Genomic DNA, 25,528 nt, shown 5'->3' with positions numbered 1-25,528 from the left:
CGCACAAAGCTATTTGAGGGCTATCTGTGCTAGCCGTCCCTAATTTAGCAGTGTAAGACTAGAGGGAAGGCAGCTAGTCATCACCACCCACCGTCAACTCTTGGGCTACTCTTTTACCAACGAATAGTGGGATTGACCATCACATTATAACGCCCCCACGACTGAAAGGGCGAGCATGTTTGGCGCGATGGGGATGCGAACCCGCATCCCTCAGATTACGAGTCGCACGCCTTAACTCGCTTGGCCATGCCGGGCCTTTTCAGATTGTAATTTCTTTATTTTAGTTGACACAGTATACACGAAAACGTTTGCCTTCTTACAAGCTTCGGTGCCAGTGATTGTAAGTTGTGAGTTGTTTGTTTGTTTGTTTGCATTTTCTTTTGTTTTTAATAATTGTGCTGTCTTATGACTAAATTTTGTGATAACTTATTTTTATTTTACAATTTTCATTTGTTTCTAAACTTCCTAGCGTCCTCTTACATTCCACCCCACAAGTTACTATGCATACTATGTGATAAATTCGATAAAAACAAAACAGTTTTAGGTGAGTTTATTACCAACTTAGATTTTCATTAGACATACATTTCAAAATAACATTCTAGTTGATATCACTTATTACCCCTTGTGGCATAACATAATTTCTGCGGATTTACAACGATAAAATCGAGGTTATGATAACCGTAACGGGTGGAGCATAGATAGCTTAAAGTATATCTTTGTGCTTAACTTCAAACAGTCAAAACGAATATCACTTCTTTTCTTTTTTTATAATATGTTACAAATGACTAATTTTATCACATGAGAACTGCAGGAAGAGCGTCATGAGTTTTTTGAGATCAGGTTTGTGTCGTAAGACGAAACCAGCTAATGAGTAGTCAGTCATGTGATCAATTAGAGGTGGGGGCGAAACTGGTAGATAACAAGTGTAATAAATACATATGAACAAGTGCTTCTAGTAATTTTCAGTAGTTCTAGAAGTTAATTGTAAACAAGTAAAACAGTAAAAATGTCATTTGGTTCCAAATTCAATCATTTAACCGTCATTCTGATACTGTTATTGTTACGCATTGTTGAAGAAGCTTCCAGTTACAATGCTACAGAGTACAATTACTTGGAAATTAAAATAAATAAAGAAAATTCGAAATTCAGACTTGAAGATATTTTCACAGATGTAGCCTTCAGTTCGAAACAAAAGAAAAGGGTTGAAGATGTGATATTAATGTGGAAAACTACTATTTGTAGTGTGCCAGATGCAGTATGGGCTTTACAGCCGTTTCATGCTGCCGGCGTAAATATTATTGGCTCCAGAGAAATTGAGCCCACATTTTCAGACTATAGTTATCAAAATTTAGATGATATTAACAGTAACAGATTGTATAAAAAAGTGTTTTCAAACCAAAAGGATGATAATTTGGATGTCTCGCTTTCAGCAATGCTAGCGAATGTGACTGACCAATGTGAAAGAGATATAATATATACTTTAAAAAGTTTAATGAAGTTTGACGAAAGTGAAGAATGGGCATTTCAGAGTAAGTTATAAATATAAGTAATGGAACTGGTGTAGAAAATAATGTTTTAGTGAACACTTGCAGGGTTTTCACATTCTAAACTGTTTTCCTGTAGTTTGAACAACGTATGATTTATTAATGTACTAGTGTTGCTTAAAAAAAGAAAACGTTTAGTTATGTGTTATTACTAATTTGCTGTTTGTAGTTCAACACTGAATAAATAGTCATTTGATTGTATTGAAAATTAATATTGCTTGTCAATATTTATTTATTGGACTTTAATTTCAATGAATTATTCAAATTCTTTTGGTGTATCTGTAATATTTAAATATTACATACTGTCACAATTGCACATGGTTTTTTAAAATGTTTTTGATATTTTACTTTGCCAATTCAACATACTTTGTTTTGAAACATCCATATTTCCAGGAACTTCAGTTTTTTAAGGGCTTTGTTAGCAAGTATGTTTTAGTAAGAGTTTACGTAACAATTTTCATACTCAGTGTATAGACAAAAAAGGCTGTTTGATTTCTCATTGCTGTCATTTTTATACCCACCCTTAAGAATAGTAAAAATGTAAACCCACCCTTTAGTTTTCAGGAAATTATTAACTCCACTCTTAAATTGTTATACATTTCTATGAAATCATCTCTTACCTATGTTTTCTCAGAAGAAAATAAGGTATTTTAACACATCTCTGTAAGATAACCCATTTCCAAAATTATCCTTGTAACCCACCTCTGAATTCCTTATAATCAATCAGTGTGATTTTCTTAAGCAAAAAAACCAAAACTAACTATGCACACACTTTCAAGTGAGACCTAACTGGTTAATTTTTAATTGTATATGGAGGCAATTGCATGTACCTGTTAGGACTTTCAGTCATTGTGTTTGCAAGTACATCTTCAAACTTTACTAGCATTGCTACCACCAAAAGAGCACTACCTCAATTTCATGAGTAACTTATCTTCTTCTGTTCCAGGATTCTTTTCTGTGGTTGGTTTCTCATACACATTAAAAATGTTATCCATGGTATAATAACCCAAATACATTACCTTGTGCTTAGCATGGTTAAAGGTCATTTGTCAAATATATGTAAAACTTGCCAATTATTTAAGTTGTGCTGTAATATTTTAATATTCTCAAAACAATGTAATATAATGTCAACAGCAAAATACTTTGAATAGATACCTCTTCTCTCATCTTCCTATACATTCTCTCAACTACTGGTACACATTACACTTGCCTCATAAAAGAATAAAAGTAATTTCGAATGTCAGTGAGGATGTGTCCCACTCCTATTGGTGGAGAGATACTGTTGCATGATAATTTCATTATGCAGTAGCATGATTTACATTATAACATGTCTTGGATGAGAGATAACTTGAGCCTAGTGGCATGCTCAAAATTTCGAAGACAGATGTGCAAGAAATAGCTACTGTGTGAAGAGAGGCATCTGTAAGAAATACATTTTCAGATGAGGAAAATTTTAACACTCCAAAAATCTAAACCTCTCCTCACTGCTTATATGACTTCTTCATTTAACAGTAAATTAGATATAAAATTTTACTGTTGTAAACTAGATATAAAAATTGGATTTAAAGCTATTTTTATTTTTAATACAAAAATTGAACTTTTATTGTTTTTACCTTGATTCTGTTTTACAAATTTTAATAATTTTAACTTTTTATCAGATGTTTGGCCCAGATAGCCTAGTTGCTTTGAGCCATAAAATGTCCAACCAACCAACCAAGTAATGAAGTGAAGTACAAATCCACTTTTGTAAATATACAAATAAAATATTTTCATGTCACTTGTTTGAATGTTAGGTGACTTTTGAATAAGATCATACTTCAATCACTACATTTTTGAAGGGATAAAATACTGTCCTAAATGTTTCTTTCAGGTAAGAAAACAATTTTCTTTTGTGTCTGTTGAAGGAACAGAGTTGTTGGAATCAATATTTGTAGAATCAATATGAAATGCAATTTTGGCATCACTTTAGAAAAGAAATGGTGTGAAAGTTAGATTATCTTTAATCCAATATTCAATCATTACTCTCTCCTCCTTCACCCATGTGAAGTACTTGTGTGCACAATCCCAGAAAGACATACAACTCATTTACTGTAACATCCAACTAAGTAAAAGCATTGTGTGGTGGCACTGTTACTTACTCCCTTGAAGATAAATAATGTTTGACTCTGTTCTTATTTGCATTTGCATTGGTCAAAGAATAACATGAAATATTCCAGTTTATTGCTCTTATCACTTATTCTGACATTTCTTGCAGTGCTACTGCAAGAGGGATCAAAATTAATTATCTGGGGTGGGAAATCTGCAGCCAATCTTTATCAGTCAGCATTGTTAGGATTGGCTATCAGTGCAGGTGGACAGCTTGCAACACTGGCTCTATTTATAGAAATCACAGCTTCATCAGTATCAGCTTCTTTGCTGCCACTACTTAATGACTTAGTATCTATTTAATCACTCTCTGTTACATTATCAGTGAATTCATCATCATTTAGCAAAGTGGATCATTTGTCTGCTTCATTGTCATCTGTTTTGAACAAGCTTGCTCATCATCTGTCAGGCCATGCGTACGTCCTCTATAAGTCATGTTCTTTGGGTAAATGAGTCAGCCTCTAAGGATAAAATTCTCTAGACAGGCTACATTTTGGTCACGAGAAACCAAGTGTGAGGAACTTAAGTGTGAATGAAACATTTGACATGTTATACAGGTGGAGATGAAGTCTAGCTTGCATAATTATTTTAGTGGAGATGATAAAGGGTAAAGCTTAACATGGCCTGGTCATTAGGACACTAATTATTATGTTGTGAGTTTGAATAAAACCATCCAACATGCTTGCCCTTTCAGCTGTGTATTATACAAAGTATAATGTGTTTGTCAGTCTCCCTCTACGTTAACAAAATGTAGCCCTGGCATTGACAATGGGTGGTGTTTGAGTAACTATATTTCCTCTAGTCTTTCACTTCTAAGTTAGAGACGGCTTGTACAGGTAGCTCTTGATATTTTTGCATGAAATTCAAAGAGTGAACAAAACTTAAATTCAAAAATCTTGTGAATAGATTTAAGAAGTTCATTCATCTTTTAAACACAAGTAAACAATGCAATAAGTTTTTTTCATTCTCACATACCACATGGGTAACAATGCACTTTTAAATAAGTTTACTTGCAACAGAATTATAAATGTTTTATTTTAATTCTCAGTGCTTGATGCTGTGGGAAAACCAACCAGTGGATTCTTAAGAGGGAATTTCTACTGGCTTGGAAGTTACAAGGAATGCATTGAAGTATCTGCACCACAGGATGTAGTAAATGGAACAGGTGTCACTTTTGAAGGGTTCAGTGGTCAGTACTGTCAAAGTAATTGGTTTGTGAAGATTTTTGGAAAGGTAAGCTGTATTATTAAATTATATCACTGTATTATGTACTTGTATAATAACTGCCATTCTAGTGAGCATGAGAGTAAGATTTGGTATGCAGTTATATATTTGTAATATTTTTTTGAAATAGAACAAATATAACCTGAAGGAATTTGCAAAGTTGTGATAATAGTAATGGAACTTCATTTTGAACAGTTCCCTCATAATTATATATACATCTCAAAATTCATTTGATATGTTCATGTCATTGTTTTCAAGAGGTAATAAAAGTGGTATGTTATCCATCATGGCTTAAGCCTTCAGTGTTGAAGTTTGTGCCAAAGCTGAAAACAGGCTATTCCATATGTCATTTATCCTCAGAGAGAAGATTCATGTGTTGAAAAAAGGATATTATCCAACATCAAACACACGTAGTCAAAACAAAAGCATTTCTGTGTAAATTATGCAAAATGACTTTTGAAATTCAGTTTTGTTAAAACATTGTGCATGTAATGCATTATTTGTTTTGTTACTGTGTTTTCTTATAAATCTCTTAGTATTCTAGTGTTTAATAGTAAGGATTGTGATGAAACAAGATGGCACCTGTTTAAAACCAACTTTAAAATGTCTTAATATTAGCAACGACTATTTCACAGTATTGGCAGAATAAAACTAAAGTTTATTGTACATACAAAGTCATCTAAATTGAGATACACATGGTGTGAATCAAAATTTCTCTTTCAATGAATTTTCATCTAAGTAATTTGCCAAATTAGAGATAATATGAGGAAAAAAGTCAGAATATCTAAACAGAAATATAATTTTGTGCTGACAAAAAACTTTTGAAAGGGTTAAAAATTACTAAAAGAAAATTTAAATTTGTTTGGGCAAACATGGTAATGATTTTGGAAGATAATTGGTAAACTAGTAATAAAAATAAAATTAGGTACAAATCTTGAAAATTTGTAATTTATTTTTCTTTTCTTTTTATTGTTGTAATCTATGGATATTATTCTGACAAATAATTAATATGGTAAAAATTAGGAAAAAAGTAGAAAATATAACTGATTTTAAATGTAAATTATAATATCCTGAAGGTAACAGTTTGAATCTGTTACATATCTATATTAATAATATTCACAACAAGTTGGACTATGTTTGTACATTTTGTTGGTGATATTTTCATATTGTTAGATATTTCAATAATTGCAGATATTTTAAAAAGAACATGAAATCCAAAGTTATGATTTGAAAGATTTTGGAAAAGTTTATAAAGGTAGGAGTAATGAAAAGGTGGAGGATTTTTCATTGTTTATTTAAAAACATTCTCTAGAAATATTGAAATTAAGTCTAGAAAATGCAGAAGTATTATTATTGCTACGGTTGTAAACTTTATGGACCTCCAATTTATAGTTCTTATAATTGTCTTAAGTTGAGAATTAGTAAATTAATTAAGAACTTGAAGGAATGTAGTATATCTTGTTGGCATAAATAATAAAGATGCCTATTGAAAACAATGTGATAAATGATTGTCAGAATATGATAGTTTAATGGATTTCAGTGAAATATAAACATTAATAGAAGATTAGAATGGAGATGTGGAAAGTTAGTTAAATCATGTTTCCACAAACTAACAGTTATAAATGTAACCAGTTATTTTATTTGGGAAGAAATACCAGATCATAAAATTATATTGGTAAATTTAAGAAACAGTTGTTAAAAAAACTATAAAACAAATTCTGAAAAAATAATGTTTTAGTGAGTAATAAAATTAACAGTGTTACAAATGACGCTATTGTACTTCAGAAGAAAATCTGGAGGTATTTATTTTAAAAAAAAGTTAGTATGTTAAAAGAAATCAAAATAGAAGAAAAATATATAAAATAAACCTTGAATAAATTATAATGTTTTAGATTTTAAAAGCAAGGAGGGTGATTTATGGCATAATTATAAATGTCAGAAGAATGAAATAAATGAAGCAATTTACAAAGTAAAACGAAATTCTGTAACATGTTTTATGAGAAATGCTTAAAGAATTACCAGTGAATAAATTTGATAATATTCAGGGTAATACGAAGAAAACTTGAAATTTCTAGATAATTGCGTTTAGTGGTGTATCTTGATGAAAAAACCTTTGGATACAAATATAAGTATTACAGATATAGCAAATATTTTTAATAACAGGCTTATCAGTAAGCTGCTCTAAAACTTAATAATGAAGATAATAATAACAATTTTGCAAATAGAAATAATGAATTTAAGAGTGTATTCTTACAAATTGATAGAATTTCTTTCCCTAGAGTAACAGAAATTATTAATATAGTAAACGTTATGTATATAAACAAATGATCCAGAATTGATGGTCTGTAGTTAAGGTACATAAAATTATATACTGATGTATAAAATTAGCAAAGATTGTAACATACCTGTTAAGTTTAATCTATGGAGAAGGAAAAAATATCTGACTTTTAAATATCAAAATTTAATTATATTTATAAGTTGAGAATGAAAAATATTTAATAAGTAAAACAACTTACAATTTAACCATCTCAGAAAGATGACATCCGAGATAAACTGGTAATATGCATAGAAATGAATAAAAATCCTCTAACCTGAGCACTTTTGAAAGGTTGAAGAAAGGTCCAACTTTTAAAAGTGTTCAGGTTATAGAGTTTTTATTCATTTTTGTTGATATTTCTTGAGCCTATGTCTTTCTAATTTCATTATGGTACAACATATTTCACTGGTCAGGTGTCATATCAAATAACAGGACATTACCAAGAAATACTACCAAGAACTAAGTTATGATCATACAAAATAATAAGTTAAATGATTACCTGGATTATACAATAAATATCTGGAATTTGGTTTTGTAATATGTTAAAATGTTATATACTATATGAAAGAACAACTACTCCAACTTTAACTTATGCCACTTAACAAAGCAAAAGAAGTAGGCAACAAGTAGCAATAAATAATATTAAATCTTTTGTAAAAAGCCAAAAAGTAAGTACAGTAAACCTCCAGAAAGCTCATTAATAATAATAATAAAATTAAAAACAAAGATAGTTGCAACAATTGTAAATGTGGCAAAGAAAGTAATTAGCAAAATCTAATGTAACTTAAGTTATTATATAATGTCATACAGAACTGTTTTATAGCTACTGTTAACTGTACGTAATAAGAGCTTAAATTAATGGAAAGTTAAACCAATGGTGGTTGGTACACAAAAATGGTTCATTATTATCTTAAATAATTTTCAAAAGAATTGATATATAGATATGAAAGTTTTTGAAAAGGTCGTGATATGATTTAAAACTTGTAAACCCATTATCAGAAGCAAAAGTATTGAATTTTTCACTCAACTGAATGAATTTTGTTTTAAAATAAGGTAGAAGAAACTTTTTGTGAAAAAAAAAACAGTGCACGTTTACAAGCTCTATCCATGATGCTTTCTATAATAGGATGCAATTTTATCATGTTAAGTAAGCTAAGAGCAGTAAACCTTATAACATAATTTATTTGTATTTAATTTCAGGTATAAGTTCAAAGCTTAAACTTACTGTTTTGTTGAAAACTTTGGACTTCAGTATTTGATTAATTGAATATAAATCCAAACATTGTTTTGTTTTTAGTGAAAACTTCTTTGTTTTTAGAGTGAGGTCTAGTGGGTAAATTTTGTTTTGTTGTGTTAACTGTTGGGATTCTTATTACCACTTAGTTTGTTTTTGTAAATTACTTTTACACTTTTGGCTCTTCCTTTTTTACTTTCTTGCTAAAGTAAGATTTTAAAAAAGATTATCTTTGCATTCATTCTTGGACTCTTATGACTGTTTTGTTTTGAACAATATAAATACCATAATTAGTAAAGTTCTTTTGTAATTTGGTAGCTAAGTTTGCTGATATTTTTATTGTATCCAGTATAATTCTGCAAAACAAGAGGGTTGGTAATCAGATATAAATTTTTAATTGATTGTATTTGACATGAAAGCTTTTGTTTTCATAGTACAATCTTTTGATCATATAAACATAGTACATATATTCAATATTTTTAGGCCAATATCCCACTTAATATTGGTTTGTGTGTGCCAAGCAGTTGCACGAGTAACAAAATTCAGAAAGAAGTCATATCATTGTGGAAGGAGATAGGTATTAATACTATTTTCTTTTTTTTAAATTTATCAGTTATGTTTGAAATACAATAATTCCTTTTGGATAACTTGTGGGTTGAACAAAGTGTAGTTTTTAAAAATGCAGTGAAACTAATAATATTGTCTTGTGACAACCATTGCATTTGTGGTGTAAGCTTTGATATTGATCAAATGTGTCATCAGCATTGGATGTAGCAGACATAATGTGGATGGTATTATAATGTATATTTCTCAGAAAAGCCCTAAGGGGTAAAAATAAGAAATGTTTTTAAACTTACTGTGAGTCTAATACCATTGTTGTATGGCCAACATAGTTCTTATCATGCCTCTCCAGTAAAAGACATTTATATCATAATGTATTAGTGTTTATTGTAGAATAATATTTTATTTTCTCATTTTTACTCTATTTTATTTTATTCTAATTATTACTAAAACACTTCAAATGCCATCAGACTGATAACAGTATTTGATGTGTTTTTGTAGTAAGTTAAATGCATTGACACTTTCCTAAGATAAAATGTAATAAACAGAATTTTTCTTTTTGACATAAAAGTTTAAAAATAATTACTTCATACTACAACACTCACTTTTCCACAGAACAAATAGCCAGTCATTGCTACTGCTGAAACATTTTTACATGTGCAAAGCCACTGTAAGAGCTCTCTCTCCTTCACATAATAATGTGAACTGCACAAGTCTCTGGTCAGCATTAGACTATATCCCTCCAGCAACAGATGGATGACACATTGTCATTATGCAGTATTCCTGGTGAGCACTTTGTGTAACTCAACAGTTTATTCTTTTCCTTGACACTATGCTCTTGGGCCTTTTTGTCAAAGTATTTGGGAACGCTTGAGCTTTAGAATATAATTCTTTTAGATATATGAATCTATACTGTAACTCAGGGTTTGAGAATATTTTGTTCATGTGAGTCAGAATGAGAAGCATCACTGAGAGACTAAGTTTTGGTTGCAATTACTTTTACAAGCTAATCATTTATATTCTTACTTTTGTAAGAGTTGACTTTAAGTGACTGATGGAAGTTAATGAATTCCTAAATTGTTAAAACTTGACTACTAATATCAGTCTTGGATGAAGTGGAGAAAGTTCAGACATCTATCTAATAATATAAATATTTATATAAACATTTGGAACTGGAATTTGTGCCATTCTTGGAGGAAGTTACTGAAATGTTATTAACAACTTTCTCTGTTTGTTTATGTTTATTCATATTTTAAAAGCCTTTTTTGAAGCTACCTTTTTTAATTTTTACATTTGTCACATAGACACAGAAGTATCTATGATTATGAACTTTTTTATTGTTTGAATTACTTGCTTGTAGATCTTAAATTTTATTTTACTTGTTTAGGTATTCATTTTAACTTGCAAAAATACAGACACATTTGTAGTATTTCTCTTTCTACCTGTTCTACTTTCATGCCATTTTGTATTATGTGTGTAATATTAATGTCTTCAATGATCAGAGGTAGAGAAAAATATTACCGTTGAAAGAATAAGCCACATTTTAATGTGTTGTAAGCAGATAAACATAAGCATTGTTTGTTTTTTTTTAATCAAAGCTTTGTTTATATATTCTTTGCATCAGTTTTTCTAGGCAGTATTCCTATCATAAGTGGAATAACAAAGAATATTTTTCCAAGTCAAGTGTCATGCAAGTCTGATTCTATTCCATGGAAAACGGGGGACATTATAGTCTTGTAAGTGTATAGGTAACAGAATAATCAAAGAAATGAATGTTTCTACATTAAGATCTACCTTTTTGTAGTCATATTAAGATAGTGATTGTAAGTGTATTATTAAAGAGCTTGAGAAAAAAAAATTGTATTCCAGAAAATGGAGATTTTTATTTTATATAACTGTAAAGCTTCAGTCTAATTTATACTAAGTGGTACATTTGTTGATAAGAGCTTAGAGACGAAAGTTTAGGTCTTTGAGTATGTTATTCTCAGATTAACTGATATCCTTGAGTAAGGCAAATCCACTTTATAATGGGTGGATCAAGCAGGATAAACGACAAAGTAGTCTAAGTGTTGCTAAACTGACTTGAGTTTTGTCTTAAGGAAAATAATGAGATTCAACATAATGTGTAAAACAAAATGAACTATTTTTATTCATCAGTACATTCTTTCTCAGGACACAAGACTTTCCTTTTACTGAGTCCTTGAATAGGTAAACAGATTTCTTTTCCTCAGGACATATTTCTGCTAACTTACCCACTTCAGAAACTTTGTGGAACTGTTTTGATTCAGTACTCCTTACTGAAAAGGAGCCATTTGATTTACTTACAGTGACTTGTGCTACCAAGATGACTGATCATTCTTATTTGATGTAAGGGAGGCTGTAATCTCTAGTTATTATTAGGTAACTGTTGATTGTGTTGGCCTTCTTATGCAACATGTAGAATTACTCAGTCACATTTGCATTGACAACATATCAAATTTTGCATAGACTCAGAATGAACAATAAATATTTAAAATTTACAAATTAAAATAAAAAAGTAGAAAAGACATCACATGGTTACCCAATCTGTTTCTTTCTTTTATAAAATCATATAGTTAAAAAATCCTTTTATAAGCCAACTACATAATATTTCCAACTAAACCATATTTTACTCCTTAAACCATTGTATTATGCCACATCAGTTATACTTTGCTCTATCCAACCATATTTAAAGGTTGCCTTTATTTTTCTTTTCAAATCTGGGAATGCAAGGTTTTAGTAACAAAACCACTAAACAAAGAATAAAAATCACACGGGAAACAAAACATACATAATTATATTCCCTTTGATGATATTTTCTTTGCAAATATAAACTTTGAAATAGCAAAGAAAAGAATTCTAAAAAGCTTCTTTGTAGATCAGATTCCACACAACATAAATGTAGTGACTCAAATTTACATAACTACTAGGATATGTGAAATGCCAAATTCTACAGTCTCTGTTGCTCTATAAGTCATGAATATTCTTTTTTTTCTTTTGTTGTGTTCTAAACTGTTGTTGATTTGTACCTTTCTTCACAGAACTTTAACAAGAGTGGTATTAACAGATAAAATGTATAAGACACTTAATTATCACACAATTAATTAATTAATTCCTTTACAACAGTAAAAAGCTGATATATTTATGTGCTTGTATGAGATGTGAAAATTATCATAACTACAATTTCAGGGTTCTGTTTTCCATTATTGGAGCGTTAATAGTAATGGGTACTACATATGATGTCTTCGTAAGATTCTATTTTGAGAAGAGTGAAAGCAAAGTTTCCACTGATAACCAGTTAGGAGAAGAAAAAAATCCTGTTTGCCAATCAGATTCTACTAAGCCAGAGGATGTTGAAGCCACTGTCAGTAGTCCACATCCAGCTTGTCTTTCTAATCCAGAATCTAATGAAACTGTCAATGCCACCAAAAATGAATTGGAAGCATATATTCCAACAGAAGCAGAACAACCTTATTTTGATGTTGGTAAAAGTGATTCTCTCACACAAAGCCTCTTTTATAAATCACAGAAACCACCACTTTCAGGTAAACGTTGGAATGTGCTAGTAATGTTATTTTTAGTACAATAATATTTGTAATTGTTATGGTGGGTATCTTTCTCAATTTAATCTAAAGGATCTAATTACATTATAAAAGTAGTGGATGTCTTCCAATTGCAAAGAATAGAAATTACATGCATCACTTATTTCCCATGCGACCATACTTTTATCCTTTTTTCTATTCATGTGTGAGTGTTCTATCTCTATTTCCTATTCAAATAGCACTTTATCAATATAATTTGACTATTTGTACATACCATAACTGAGAGTTGCTGATAATGGTACTAACTTGACTCAGTGCTCACACAGGTGGTATTACTTGTATTTGGAGGTTGTAGCTGTTATAAACTTGCTAAATGTTGTCAAGCCACTGATTGCATTATCATGACAGGCATTAATTTGAGAACATACTTTCATTTAATAAGAAACTGGTCAATTCTTATATGGTACTTCTCTTCACTCTCAAGATTAACTATTTTCATTCAGTGCTGTCCTCTATATGCAAACCTTTTATTTATGCATGGTACAAATAGCTGCACCTATTGGAATCAAGTGATTCCAACATGTCACTTCTGTAAATCATCGTTCATCATCTATCCACCGGTAGGAGCACAGTATACTTATGTGATGCATGCGACTCCCTTTGTGTTTTTACTTGAACCATCACGTCTTGTTTAACAGAGTTGGAGTTTGAATATGGTTCTTTGTTTCTTGCTGCATGTTTGACTTTTTCTTCATGAAATAGTTATGTTTCAACTTAATTTGACAAAATTTCATATTCATATTTATCAGTTAATTCAAGTCACTTTATTTCTGCACTGAGAATTTAGTGAAACCATTCTGTACATTGATTGCTAAAGTTGATCTTGCCACTTTGGGGGTTACACTGGTCACTAGAGTTTTTCTTGTGTCTTAGGTTAAGGTGACCAAACAATGGTTCTACTGCTTTCATACAATGGGAGATCAAATAGTATAGGGTCCATCCTTTATCCCCAGACTTCACCAATGCTCCTACTGAAATAGTTAAGCCTTTGCTGGCTGACAAGATTTGTTAATAATCTTTTTCTGCCTCCAGAGTTTGCCAATCATTCCCATTCCCAACTTGAAGAATCTTTTAGGTCTGATTCTGTCTTAATGGATGCTATATCTCAGTTTTGTGGCTGGACTAAACCCGTTTATCAGCTAGTATGCCTCTTCCTTCTGTGTGCCTGGGTCTACATTTTGTCATGGGCATATTCCTTTGGTGATGAAGAGTATGGGTCAGTTCACAAGGAACTTTGGATCATTAATCTGTGAACAAAAGTAATTTGCATATCACTATTCTTGAATTTCTGTCTGCAAATTGTCCTTGCATCATTTCATTCTTCTTACTTAACTTTGTTTAGGAAGAATTCCTTTAGATGTTTCTATGATGATGGCACATACTGCCCACCTAAGTGACACCCAGTCCAGAGGTCTACATTTCTAGATGTTTGTCTCTTATCATGGAACCACGCACATCATATTCACCTTATTACATATCATATGCAAGTTGTTTTCAGTCTGGTCACAGATTACCCTTTATGCCCCAACCTAATTTATCCCACAGAGTGAGCATTACATTCCCTTTTTTTTTATTATTATCATAGTAGTTCTCCCCAAGGGATACCTTTGCTATGATCCTCAACATTAAGTTGCCTTTCTTTTGGCACTGCCTATACCTCTGGAAGTTGATTATGTTGTACCAAAAAATTAAAACTGATAGTTAAGTGAATAAAATCAAAAGAAAGGACTGCATTAAAAACAGGAAATCCAAACTTCTGACTTATTATATTAGTTTGTTTATAAACAAAAATAAATTTAAGAAAAAACTGCACTAATTAAAAGGATCCCAGGGTACAAGCTATAATATGGGATATAAGATGTACCCAAGGTTTTGGAGGTGACTGAAGAAGTAGAACTCACAAATTCGGTGGGGATAAACCATTTATTAGTCTTAACCTCCATTTATCAGTCTTACATAAATAAATAAAATACACCCATCAATACCCATCCATTATTTCATCAGGTTATTTCTCTCATCCACTTGATGTAATGTCCACTTGACTGCTCCTTCTTGGTCTTGGTTTTCAAGGTTGTATCAACTGCTTTCCCATGTACGTCTTCCATGATGGTGTACCTATTCAAGGGAAATGTATTCTGCAGTTTGTCTACTACCAGGAGATTTTCTGCTGCCAAGCCTAAAGTGGCTCATGGAGCAATCATTTCTCACCTCACTCTTTGACTGTGAGTCTTCAGTCTCTTTGCTTTCTAGACATTGGCCAGTCATGGAAACAATATTGTAAGGTTTTTACTTCCTCTGTTATTATGCTGCTTATGCATTCCTTCTAGATACTTTTCCCTCCCTGGCATCCTACCATTCTGGAGTGGGTAAATCGTGTAATCCAGTATTTGCTTGATTTATTTTCTGACTATCTCCTCATGTTTCACATTTCTTCCTTCCTATCAACCCCTCGGTGCAGATTCCTGTACATGGTTAGGGGACCTCCCATTGAAGGTTCTGTTCTTTCAATTTACCTCCTCTTGGATCTAAACATCCACCCACATGTTTGCTCTGCATGGTAACCTGTGAAGGGGAGGAAAGGATCCTGGTAGTTGAGGGGTCCAACCCTAACACACCACTTTGGCCTTGAATTCCTGTAGATGGGCAGCCTTGGGGTGGCCTCCTTGGGTCATTCAGCTGGTCCACTCGGGCTAGGGTCAACAAAGTATCAGTGTTGGATGTTCTCAACAGGTGTTGTGGACATTATATCTGATGCTGGTGTTTGGGTATAGTGCTCATGAAACCCTGGTATTGCTGCAGTGTCCTTGTTTGACATTGTAATGCATTCCCTCATAGGGCTTCATGGTGGATTGGGTCAGTGGGCATCGAAATTTCCCTTTCTTTATTATGGATACTCCAATTAAAAATCTTAATCAAATAGTGAAAAAACAGTCTATAGTTAGACGACCACATCTTGAAGAATTCTGAGCAGCAATTCTCACCATCCGTACCACCTGTTGTACTGCATTTTCTTATATTGCACTCACTTTCAGACAAACCTTTAGGGCAAATGTCTCCTTTTTTGATTCAGAAGGGACAAGAGGGACTTGCTGGCTCTCCAAAGTCAGTAAAAAGCTTTGATTTGGTGACATATTGGTGGAAACATCCACATCTCAACACAGTGCATTCAAAGGCAATTGGGGATATACCTATTGAGGTTATACCTCATGCTACTTTGAATTCATCACAAGGAGTTATTGTTGAGAAGGATTTGAAGAACACCCCAGATTTGGAGATTCTCACTGGTTTCTCCACCCAAGGAGTTTCTGCAGTGAGGTGTATCTCCACTCGCAAAGATGGAATTGTGGTGCCAACCAATGTCCTCATTCTCACATTTACATCATCACATCCACCTGCCATCCATCAAGACAGGTTATCTTCTTTGCAGAGTAGGCCATACATTCCAAACCCTCTCCAATGTTTCTAGTGTCAATGGTTTGGTCACTCATGGTCATGTTGTGGTTCTTTAATGTGTGCTCATTGCAGCGGCAAGGACCATGATACCTACGAATGTGAAACGGAGCCTCTTTGCATCAATTGCAATGGCTCTCACCTGTCCTACTTTCGTTCTTGCTCTAAATGGTTGGAATAGAAAGAGGTGCAGCTTTGAAAACAATTCATAACATTACCTATTCTGAGGCTTGAAAGTTGCTGTCCACCCCATCTCAGACGTATGCTGCTGCACTTAATTCCACAGCTACTGTGGGAGTGAAGACAGATCTCTCTGTGCCTTCTAAAAATTGTTCTCCAAACAAATTAAAGTCTTTTGACCTCCATGGTTACGAAAGTTGATGAATCAACATTAAGACTTATCTCTGTCCCTTGTATACATTCCACCAAATCCCAAGATCCACATCATTTGGTTCGAGGTACAGGCATTTCCTTGGATCCATCTTCCTCTCTCACCCTAAGATACAAAACAATCATTTGTTCACGTTTACAGTCTCTGTAATCCCCTTCCAACAGTAAAGACCTGCCCAACAGATCCAGGACAGGATCCATGGAGGTCGATAGAACTCCCTAGAATAAGGACAGAAAGGAAAAAAGACATGGTCATAAACAGAAGGGTTCTCCAGCCAATTCGCCTGCAGGTCATTAAAAATGGCCACCTTGATACAATGGAACTGTTGAGGTTTACGTTCTAATCTAGATGGCATCAAAACACTGATTGCTTCCTACCATCCTGTATGTCTTTCTTTACAGGACACATTTCTGAAAACAGCTGATACAGTCATCTTTTGGCAGTTTTCTATGTACAGAAATGACAGGCTGTGTGATGGACGAGTGCATGGAGGGGTGACACTATTGGTTGATTGGCTTGTGCCCACCCAGTCTTTGCCACTCGACACACCCTTGGAGGCCATAGCCATCTGTGTTTCCTCAGGTCATACCATCACTGTTTGTTCTCTCTACCTGTCACCTGGAGAGACCTATGATAAATCAGACCTTGATGCTGTCATTGAACAGTTGCTGTTTCCCTTTTCAATCCTAGGGAACTTTCATGAACATCATCCCCTCTGGAAAAGTGCTGATATTGATAGGAGGGGTCGCTCTGTAGAGTGTATGCTTTTTGATCACAACCTTTTCTCTTCAATACTGGTTCTTCTACTTAATTTCATGCACCTAATCAATCATTTACTGAAATTGATTTCCCAATTTGCTCCCCTTCACTATTCTCTCATTTTTCATGGAGGTTTGACAATAATTCACGAGGCAGTGATAATTTTCCTATAATTTTGAGAGAGACTGGCTCTGGCCAATGCCACATGACCCACATGCCCTCGTGGAAGCTGGATCATGCAAACTGGCTCTCTTTCACTACTCTTGCAGAACTTGATCCTGCAGTCGTCTGTAAGCCATCAATAGATGACTATGTGGCAGCAGTATCTGACTGCATACTATTATGTATTACTAAAACCTCAACATGTTTTCCATTATATCCTTACCTGCCACATAGCACAGAATGCTCAAAAAAGAACCTGGGATACTTTCCATAGATATCCCACACTCTTGAACCACATCACTTTCCAGCAGGCCCGTGCACATACTTGGTAGGTAAGACATCAAAGCCAGAAGGAATCTTGGATTAAGTTCACAACCAGCATATCCTCTACCACCAGTTTCAAAGCCATATGGGACAAGATTCAAAAGGTCAGTGGACAAATTAATTCTGTCCCCCTCTTGATTTTGCTCTGATGGCCAGGAAGTTGCTAATACTCCAAGTAAAAGCTTTTGCTGGGTATCAAGCACATTTGCTTCTTCCTCCACCTTCTTAGCCATCAAGACTCGGGAAGAGCGATCACCTCTTTTGTTTTGAGCTGATTTTCTCTATGACTATTATCATCCTTTTACACTGGAGGAACTCAAACTGGCTCTTCATTGGTCTGGCAGTACATCATTTGGAACTGATGTTGTACACTGTGAAATGCTGTGCCATCTATTTCCTGCTTCTGTTGCTTTACTTCTGATTGTTTTAACTGGATCTGGCAGGAGAATGTTTTTCCTGATGCCTGGCACCAGGCTATTGTCCTACCTTTCTCTAAGTCTGGGAAAGATTCCAAGATTCCTCCAAACTACTGTCCAATTGCTTTGACGAACTGCCTCTGTAAGACCTAAGAGGATGGTTAATGCTCATCTTGTTTGGTTCCTTCAATCAAACAACCTCCTCTCACCCACCCTGTGTGGGTTCTGATGACAGCACTTCACCATGGACCACCTGATTTGACTAGAAACATCAGTCAGAGAAGCCTTTCTCAAATGACATCTTGTATCAATATTCTTTGACATTGAGAAGGCTTATGATACAACATGAAAGTATGGAATTTTACAAGACCTCCATATATATCGGTTAGGTGGCCATTTTTATTAAAAAAATTTTTAATGGACAAGAGATTCCAAGTTTGTGTGGGTGTGACACTATCCCATTCTTTTCTACATGTACTTGGAGTCCCTCAGGGCTGTATTTTTGAGTGTCACACTTTTCAGTATAAAAATTAATGCCATCACTGAACAACTCCCACTTAACTGTTGCAAATATGCTCTACATTGATGACTTTCACATCTCATGCCAGTCATCAAACATGAGGCAGCTACAGACTGCCCTCAATCATTTACTGAAGTGGACCACAGCAAACAGCTCTCTTCTCTTTCTAAAACTGTTTGCATGCACTTTTGCCACCAGCAGGGTATTCATCCTGATCCTGAACTTCATATCAGTGAAGTTGTGGTCTCTGAGACAAAGTTCTTGCGGCGTATCTTTGACTGTAAGCGGACCTATATATCACATATCCAGCAGCTGTGGGTCAAACGTACACAGAATGTCGATCTGTGCTAAAGATATATCATGCTTTTATTTAATCAAAACTCGATTATGGATAAGTGGTCTATGGTACTCTGCCAGACCCTTAGCCTTAAAGATGCTAGACCCCACTCATCAAGGACTTCGACACTGCACTGGGGCTTTCCACACTTTCCCAATTCAGAGTTTATACATATAGTCTCATGAACCTTCTTAGCACCTCTGTCATTTGCAACTGTCTTTACTATGTGCTTCAAACCTCTGTTCCTTACCAAAGCATCCCACTTCAGGTTGTGTTTTCTTTCCTCATAGAACATCCTTTTTCAGACCAGATGGTCTGCCATTGCTCCTTTTGGCCTTCATATCCAGGCGCAGTTAGATGAATTGGGTCTGTCCTTGTATAACATTGCTGTATCCACTGGTCAGCCCATCCCACCATGACTTCTTACAGTCCCCAAATATCTCCTATCTTTAAGTCATCTGAGAAAAGCACACACTCCCAATTGGAAATACTGTGTGGTATTTGCTGAACGTCTTTCGAACCATTCTTCCATTCATATTTATACAGATGGTTCAAAATAAGGTGACTGTTTGGGCTCTGCCATGGTTTGTTGTGGTTCAGTGGTTGCATGCAGAATCCCCTCTACAGCTTCTGTGTTCACTGCTGAACTGTATGCATTTCTCTTGCCCTGGATCTTATAGAAATTTAGCAGTACTCAAACTGCAATATTTGTACTGACTCACTGAGTTCTCTACTGGCCCTGGAATCGCTTCACGTTAGTTCACACTCCATTCTCACCGATATTCAAAACCAACTGGCCCATTTCTCTTTAACATCTACTTCTATCCAGTTTTTCTGGATAATGGGCCACGTTGGTTTTCTTGGGAATGAGCTTGTCAACACTGCAGCTAAGTCTATCTGCACTGGCACTATCACTGCTGTGCCTGTCCCATACTTGAACTATGATCCTGTATTCAAGGCTCGGCTCTGTGCCAGCTGGCAGTGAACTTGGAGTGAGCAATGCAAAAACAAGCTTTTCTAAATAAAACCCTATATTAGACTTTGGCCATCTTGCTTCTGTAAGGATGGGAAAGAGGAAGTTGTTCTAACTAGACTACGCATTGGTTGCAGTTCTTCAACTCATTTTTTTCTTTTATCTGGAACTGATGCACCAGTGTGTAGTCTGTGTGACACTCAGGTCACAATAAGCCACATTTTAAAAATTCTTCCCGTCATTACGACTCTGAACAACGGCACCATTTTAAACATGTTCTGTCTAAAAGTTTGTCCATAACGTTAGACAGCATTATTGGTGATGGTGACACTGTCCACCTTGGTAATGTTTTTAGTTTTTAAAGGCCATTAATCTTTTTAAATGTGATTCCCTTTTAAGAATCAAAGTCTATCTGGTTCGATTCGAAATTAGAAAGTGGCCATAACATTAATTAACTTGAAACCAGGACTAGAAAGGCCAACTTCAGGTTACTAACACTGCTGTTTGAACTACCAGTTAGTCATCTTGGCAAGTTATAATTAAAATTTTGCTACAATTCTTTTAAAACTTTTATAACTTCATTTTAAGAAAATGGCCATAATGTCAAATCACTCAGAACCAGGACTGGAAAGGCCAACTTAAGATGACTGACGATGGCTATTGTACTTACCTGTTAGTCTTCCTGACGAGTTATAATGATAGTTATGTTACAGAAAATCGTTTACAACTGGTATTACTGTAGTTTTCCTCTTAATGTTGTAGATTAGATGTAAACACTGGTTTTATGCTTTTTTTTAAAACTTTTTGTTTTACCTTAATTTCCTTTTATGAAATTTACTGAATTTACTTTTATCTTTTTTACCAGATGTTTGGCACAGATAGCCTAGCTGCTTTGTGCTATAAAACACTATATCAACCAACCAACCAACCAACCTTCCTGTCAAAAAGTATTTTCCTTTCAGAGCATATGGATATCAACAGTGGAATTTATTTGTATTTTGAAATCTTGTGTAATTTGTATCACTCTTCCTTTATATGAACTATTCCTTTTACCCCAAAGACCTTGGCATCACAAGAGGTTCTTTTTACTTTCTTCTGTTTTCATCTTTGTCCTTAACTGCATACTTTTCTGTGTCCAGTTAAGGCTCTTTGTTCTTAGATGGCTCATATTGCTCCCTTCCAAGGTACACATTCACTATTTTTATCCCTGGAAATTGCTCTCCCATCACAATCTTTCACATTCTGCTCTTACCACTGTGGTCTACCCTGAGGTTCAATTGTCCATTTCTCCCTATCTTCTTTCTTCCAACCTTTGTTCCAGTTGTATTCCATCAGATCACACACTTTACTCTTTCCATTCCTTCTTATCTTTGTCATCCAGTAGAAGAGATACTGCAGTTTGACACATGAATGATTTCCAGTATGTTCATCTCCCACTGTCTCCATCATGTTGTGGTTACTTCTTCATCAGGGTTTTATCTACCACCTATGATCATGATTTGTACTTCCCTAAAATTCTAACTGATAAGTTTCCATTCATACTTTCTTTTTTATCAAGGGACTTTATTTTTTTATGATGGGTGATCCCTCTTTGTGACAAACAGTGGTTTACATGGTACTCTTTACACTAAATCCACACTGTACAGCCATGTCAACTCAAGCTTTATCTTCCATATCCTTGCAATATTCACTTTTGATATGAGGTGTTTCACAGTGTCATTTACGGGTGAATAAACCTTGCAATATTTTGCTGTATAAACATATCCATTTCAGACCATACCACTCATGTATGTCATGGATAAAGCAGAAGAGAGTAGCTTCCTATCTTTGTTATGTCTTTACTGAATAAATCAGTATGGTCTGCTTTTCAGAATTAGGTTTTGTGATCACTCACTACACTGTCTCAGGTGATGACATTCCTCTGGACTCTACAAAGCATTTTCACCCTTTCTTTTAGGGGAATTTGGAATCCTTACCACTTACTAATTTCAAGCTGCTGGGATGGTCAACTTTGGAGGCATTCTCCTAAATTGGTTTCACACAAATATGGCTATAAGCATTTAGTGGAGCATAGGTTGGTGGTTTTTTGCAGGTGTAGATGATATATTATCCTATGATTTGTGATAATATCATGAAGTGAGATGTCACAATGCAATTCACACTTTTTGATTAAGAGCCCTCCTCCTACCCTTGCATGGATGCTAGTACCCAGTGGGCTAGTTTTGTATTTAAAGTAAACCAATCAACATAAAACCTCACATAATTTTTGGTTGTCCATCTTTCTCCCTCAATTTCATCAGTATGTGTTGTGAGTCACAGTGGAGGTATATGGGATTGTTTCAGTTCTCTCTTCTTACAGGGATGTTCTTGCCACATGAATGGTCCTGGCATGGAGAGTTGATATAATGTGATAGACATCCATTTAATACCAAATGTCAAGTGCTCGGATTGATAGCTTAGTGCTAATTTTTATGTCATACTTAGAAATTGGTATGCTGCTTTGTTTTTATGCTAGTGTTGGTATCCTACAAGGAAGTTTTGGATGTAGCTGGCTTGCTGAATCTGGCCTGCCTCACCACACTGCATCTAGAAGTGCATCCTTGCTTGTACATATTTTTCTTTGTTGAACTGAATTAGCATATCTTTCTCTGGTTCGGATCACTTTCCTACCATATTCTCTCCCACTGAGATGTGCTCCTTTTCTTTTCTTCCATGATGTTGTACATATTCCACACATAAGAGAAGAGTATACCTGGTCAGGAGTGGTGCACTTCATCTCTTTTGATCTATCATCTATGGAGGTATCCTTCAGATACTTTTAATAGAATACATGTTCTTCCCTCGCATAAGTTCCTCCTCCTAATCAATATGAGATACTAGCTCTTGTGAGAAGAAGGAAGTACTGTATTGGAAGCTATAATATTCTTATACTGAAAACATATTTTTGATAGGAATTTCAACCCACAATTTCCATACTTCCAGTGCTTCCATTTTCTCCCAAACTTCAAAGTGACAGTTTGATAGAAGTACATTGAGGGAGTCACATGCATCACATGAGTGTACTGTTGGTGGAGAACTGATGCATGATGATGTACATAAGAGAGATGTTAGAATCACTCGACTCCAATGGTCATTTATAAAACTAGGAATCATTATAAAAACTGTATAATTTTTATATAAGATACTAAATTTTCATTTATCTGAAACTAGTCACGTATAAATATGGGGTGTTCAGCAAAATAAAGTAATGAAAAATATTTGTGTATGTAAAACTAGAAAAAGTAAATTTTTCTTTCTTTCCCTAATATATATACATGTATTAACTATATTGACAATATTTTGTAATTACATTTTACTTGTGAAAAATATATCATAAATTAACACAAATTAACTAGTTAATATGGAAATAGAAAAATACATTTTTGCTTCTAATTCCTTCCCTAGGTATTGTTGGGGATGTTCTTCTGTGTTTTTCTGTGTACACTAATGGAGCAAAATTACTGGATACTACACCACCTAAGGGTCAACTTTGTTGTCTTCATGGCATTCGATTTCTCAGCATGTCTTGGGTCATATTGGGTCATACTTACCTCTTTGGCTATCCCATCATTGGTAAGAATGCCCTTCATATTTTTATGTTCATTACACATTAATACTTGTATATGAATTACTGATTCATGTCCAGTAACTTTTATTTTCAGTTGTATATTTATATGTTTTGATAGAATAAGTTTTCTCCATAATTTATGTAGTGAGGATATTAGCTTCATATTTGCCAGTTTTTCATTACTAATGGAATGTAATTGTTTTGGTGTAAGTGAATTTTTTTATTTTTAATAATGTGTTAATGTTTTGTTTTTTGTCTACTTTATATGTAGTTTATTTTTTGAATAATATCCAAATCTTAGTTCAATATGTTGTGTTAAACCTGTGATGTAACAATTTTCCAGTGATATTACATCTTTTTCTTTTTTCTTCAGTGGCTGCTAAGTAATGTTTGTTCTATGGCAGCATTCTTGATAATGACACCATTTTCCCTTATTTTTGAACCCTGTTTTGGTCTTTATCTTAAAAACTGCACATGCACTTAAACTACTCTGCTTCACTGTACCAGTTAATGATATATTTTAACATAATCATGATCACTCTTTGTGACAAGTACCTAATTCATATATACATGATGATAGGCAAGATCAAATACTTTTGTTACGAACAGAAATACAGCATCTGATGTCAAGTTGTTATGGTCTTGAAGTGCTTTATATAGTATTATAAAGTATATTCTCAATAACCAGATCACAGAAATAAGCTGGTGTTAATCAGTTGGAAGTAGAAAGGAATTTTGAAATACCAGACTTCTTGCATGTTTAAGTGTAGACAGTTAGGGGGAAGTTTGGTCACCCTGTTAACCCTTTTTATACAAGCTATTTTATTTTTACCAACCTTGAAACCTCCATGTAAACACATGTGCTGTAACTTTTAATATAGTAAGTGTATAGTCTCCCTCTCGATCTTGCTCTCTGATGGCCAGGAAGTAGCTGATACTCCAGGTGAAAGCTTTTGCTGGGTATCAAGCACATTTGCTTCTTCCTCCACCTTCTTAGCCATCGAGACTCGGGAAGAGCGATCACTTCTTTTCCTTTGAGCTGATTTTCTCTATGACTATTATCATCCTTTTACACTGGAGGAACTCAAACTGGCTCTTCATTGGTCTGGCAGTACATCATTTGGAACTGATGTTGTACACTGTGAAATGCTGTGCCATCTATTTCCTGCTTCTATTGCTTTTCTTCTGATTGTTTTAACTGGATCTGGCAGGAGAATATTTTTTCTGATGCCTGGCACCAGACTACTGTTCTACCTTTCTCTAAGTCTGGGAAGGATTCCAAGATTCCTCCAAACTACTGTCCAATTGCTTTGATGAACTGTCTCTGTAAGACCTCGGAAAGGATGGTTAATGCTCATCTTGTTTGGTTCCTCGAATCAAAGAACCTCCTCTCGCACATCCTGTGTGGGTTCTAATGGCAGCACTTCACCATGAACCACCTGATTTGACAAGAAACATCAATCAGAGAAGCCTTTCTCAAATGACATCTTGTATCAATATTCTTTAACATTGAGAAAGCTTATGATACAGCATGGAAGTATGGAGTTTTACAAGACCTCAATATATATGGGTTACGTGGCCATTTGCCCATTTCTATTAATTTTTTAATGGACAGGAGATTCCAAGTTTGTGTGGGTTCAACACTTTCCCGTTCTTTTCTTGGTACTTGGAGTCCTTCAGGGCTGTATTTTTGAGTGTCACACTTTTCAGTATAAAGATTAATGCCATCACTGGACAATTCCCTATCACTGTTGCAAATGGGGTTTACATCAACAACTTTCACATCTCATGTCAGTCATCAAACATTAGGTAGCTACAAACTGCTCTCAATCGTTTACTGAAGTGGACCACAGCAAACAGCTTTAACTTCTCTTTTTATAACCGTTTGCATGCACTTTTGCCACCATCAGGGTATTCATCCTGATCCTGAACTTCATATCAGTG

General features: G+C 34.3%; 1 protein-coding gene across 2 annotated transcripts in view; it reads left to right on the top strand.

The window, feature by feature from the left end:
* Positions 1-390: 390 nt before the first annotated feature.
* LOC143248870 (nose resistant to fluoxetine protein 6-like) overlaps positions 391-25,528 on the top strand; it is a 49,694-nt gene continuing 24,556 nt past the window's right edge. The window contains exons 1-6 of one of the 2 annotated variants that reach the window (XM_076497733.1): positions 391-544; positions 4,738-4,922; positions 8,948-9,041; positions 10,650-10,761; positions 12,233-12,588; positions 23,422-23,589. In XM_076497733.1, the coding sequence (XP_076353848.1) occupies positions 406-544; positions 4,738-4,922; positions 8,948-9,041; positions 10,650-10,761; positions 12,233-12,588; positions 23,422-23,589 (1,054 nt within the window). In that variant the 5' untranslated portion in view covers positions 391-405. Of the gene's footprint in view, positions 545-874; positions 1,530-4,737; positions 4,923-8,947; positions 9,042-10,649; positions 10,762-12,232; positions 12,589-23,421; positions 23,590-25,528 lie in introns of those variants that run through there. The other variant, XM_076497731.1, reaches the window with a different exon arrangement.

This window comes from Tachypleus tridentatus, chromosome 4 (genome assembly GCF_004210375.1).
Source record: "Tachypleus tridentatus isolate NWPU-2018 chromosome 4, ASM421037v1, whole genome shotgun sequence".
Taxonomy (NCBI): Eukaryota; Metazoa; Arthropoda; class Merostomata; order Xiphosura; family Limulidae; genus Tachypleus; species Tachypleus tridentatus.
This window is presented reverse-complemented; position numbering and strand designations above follow the sequence as displayed.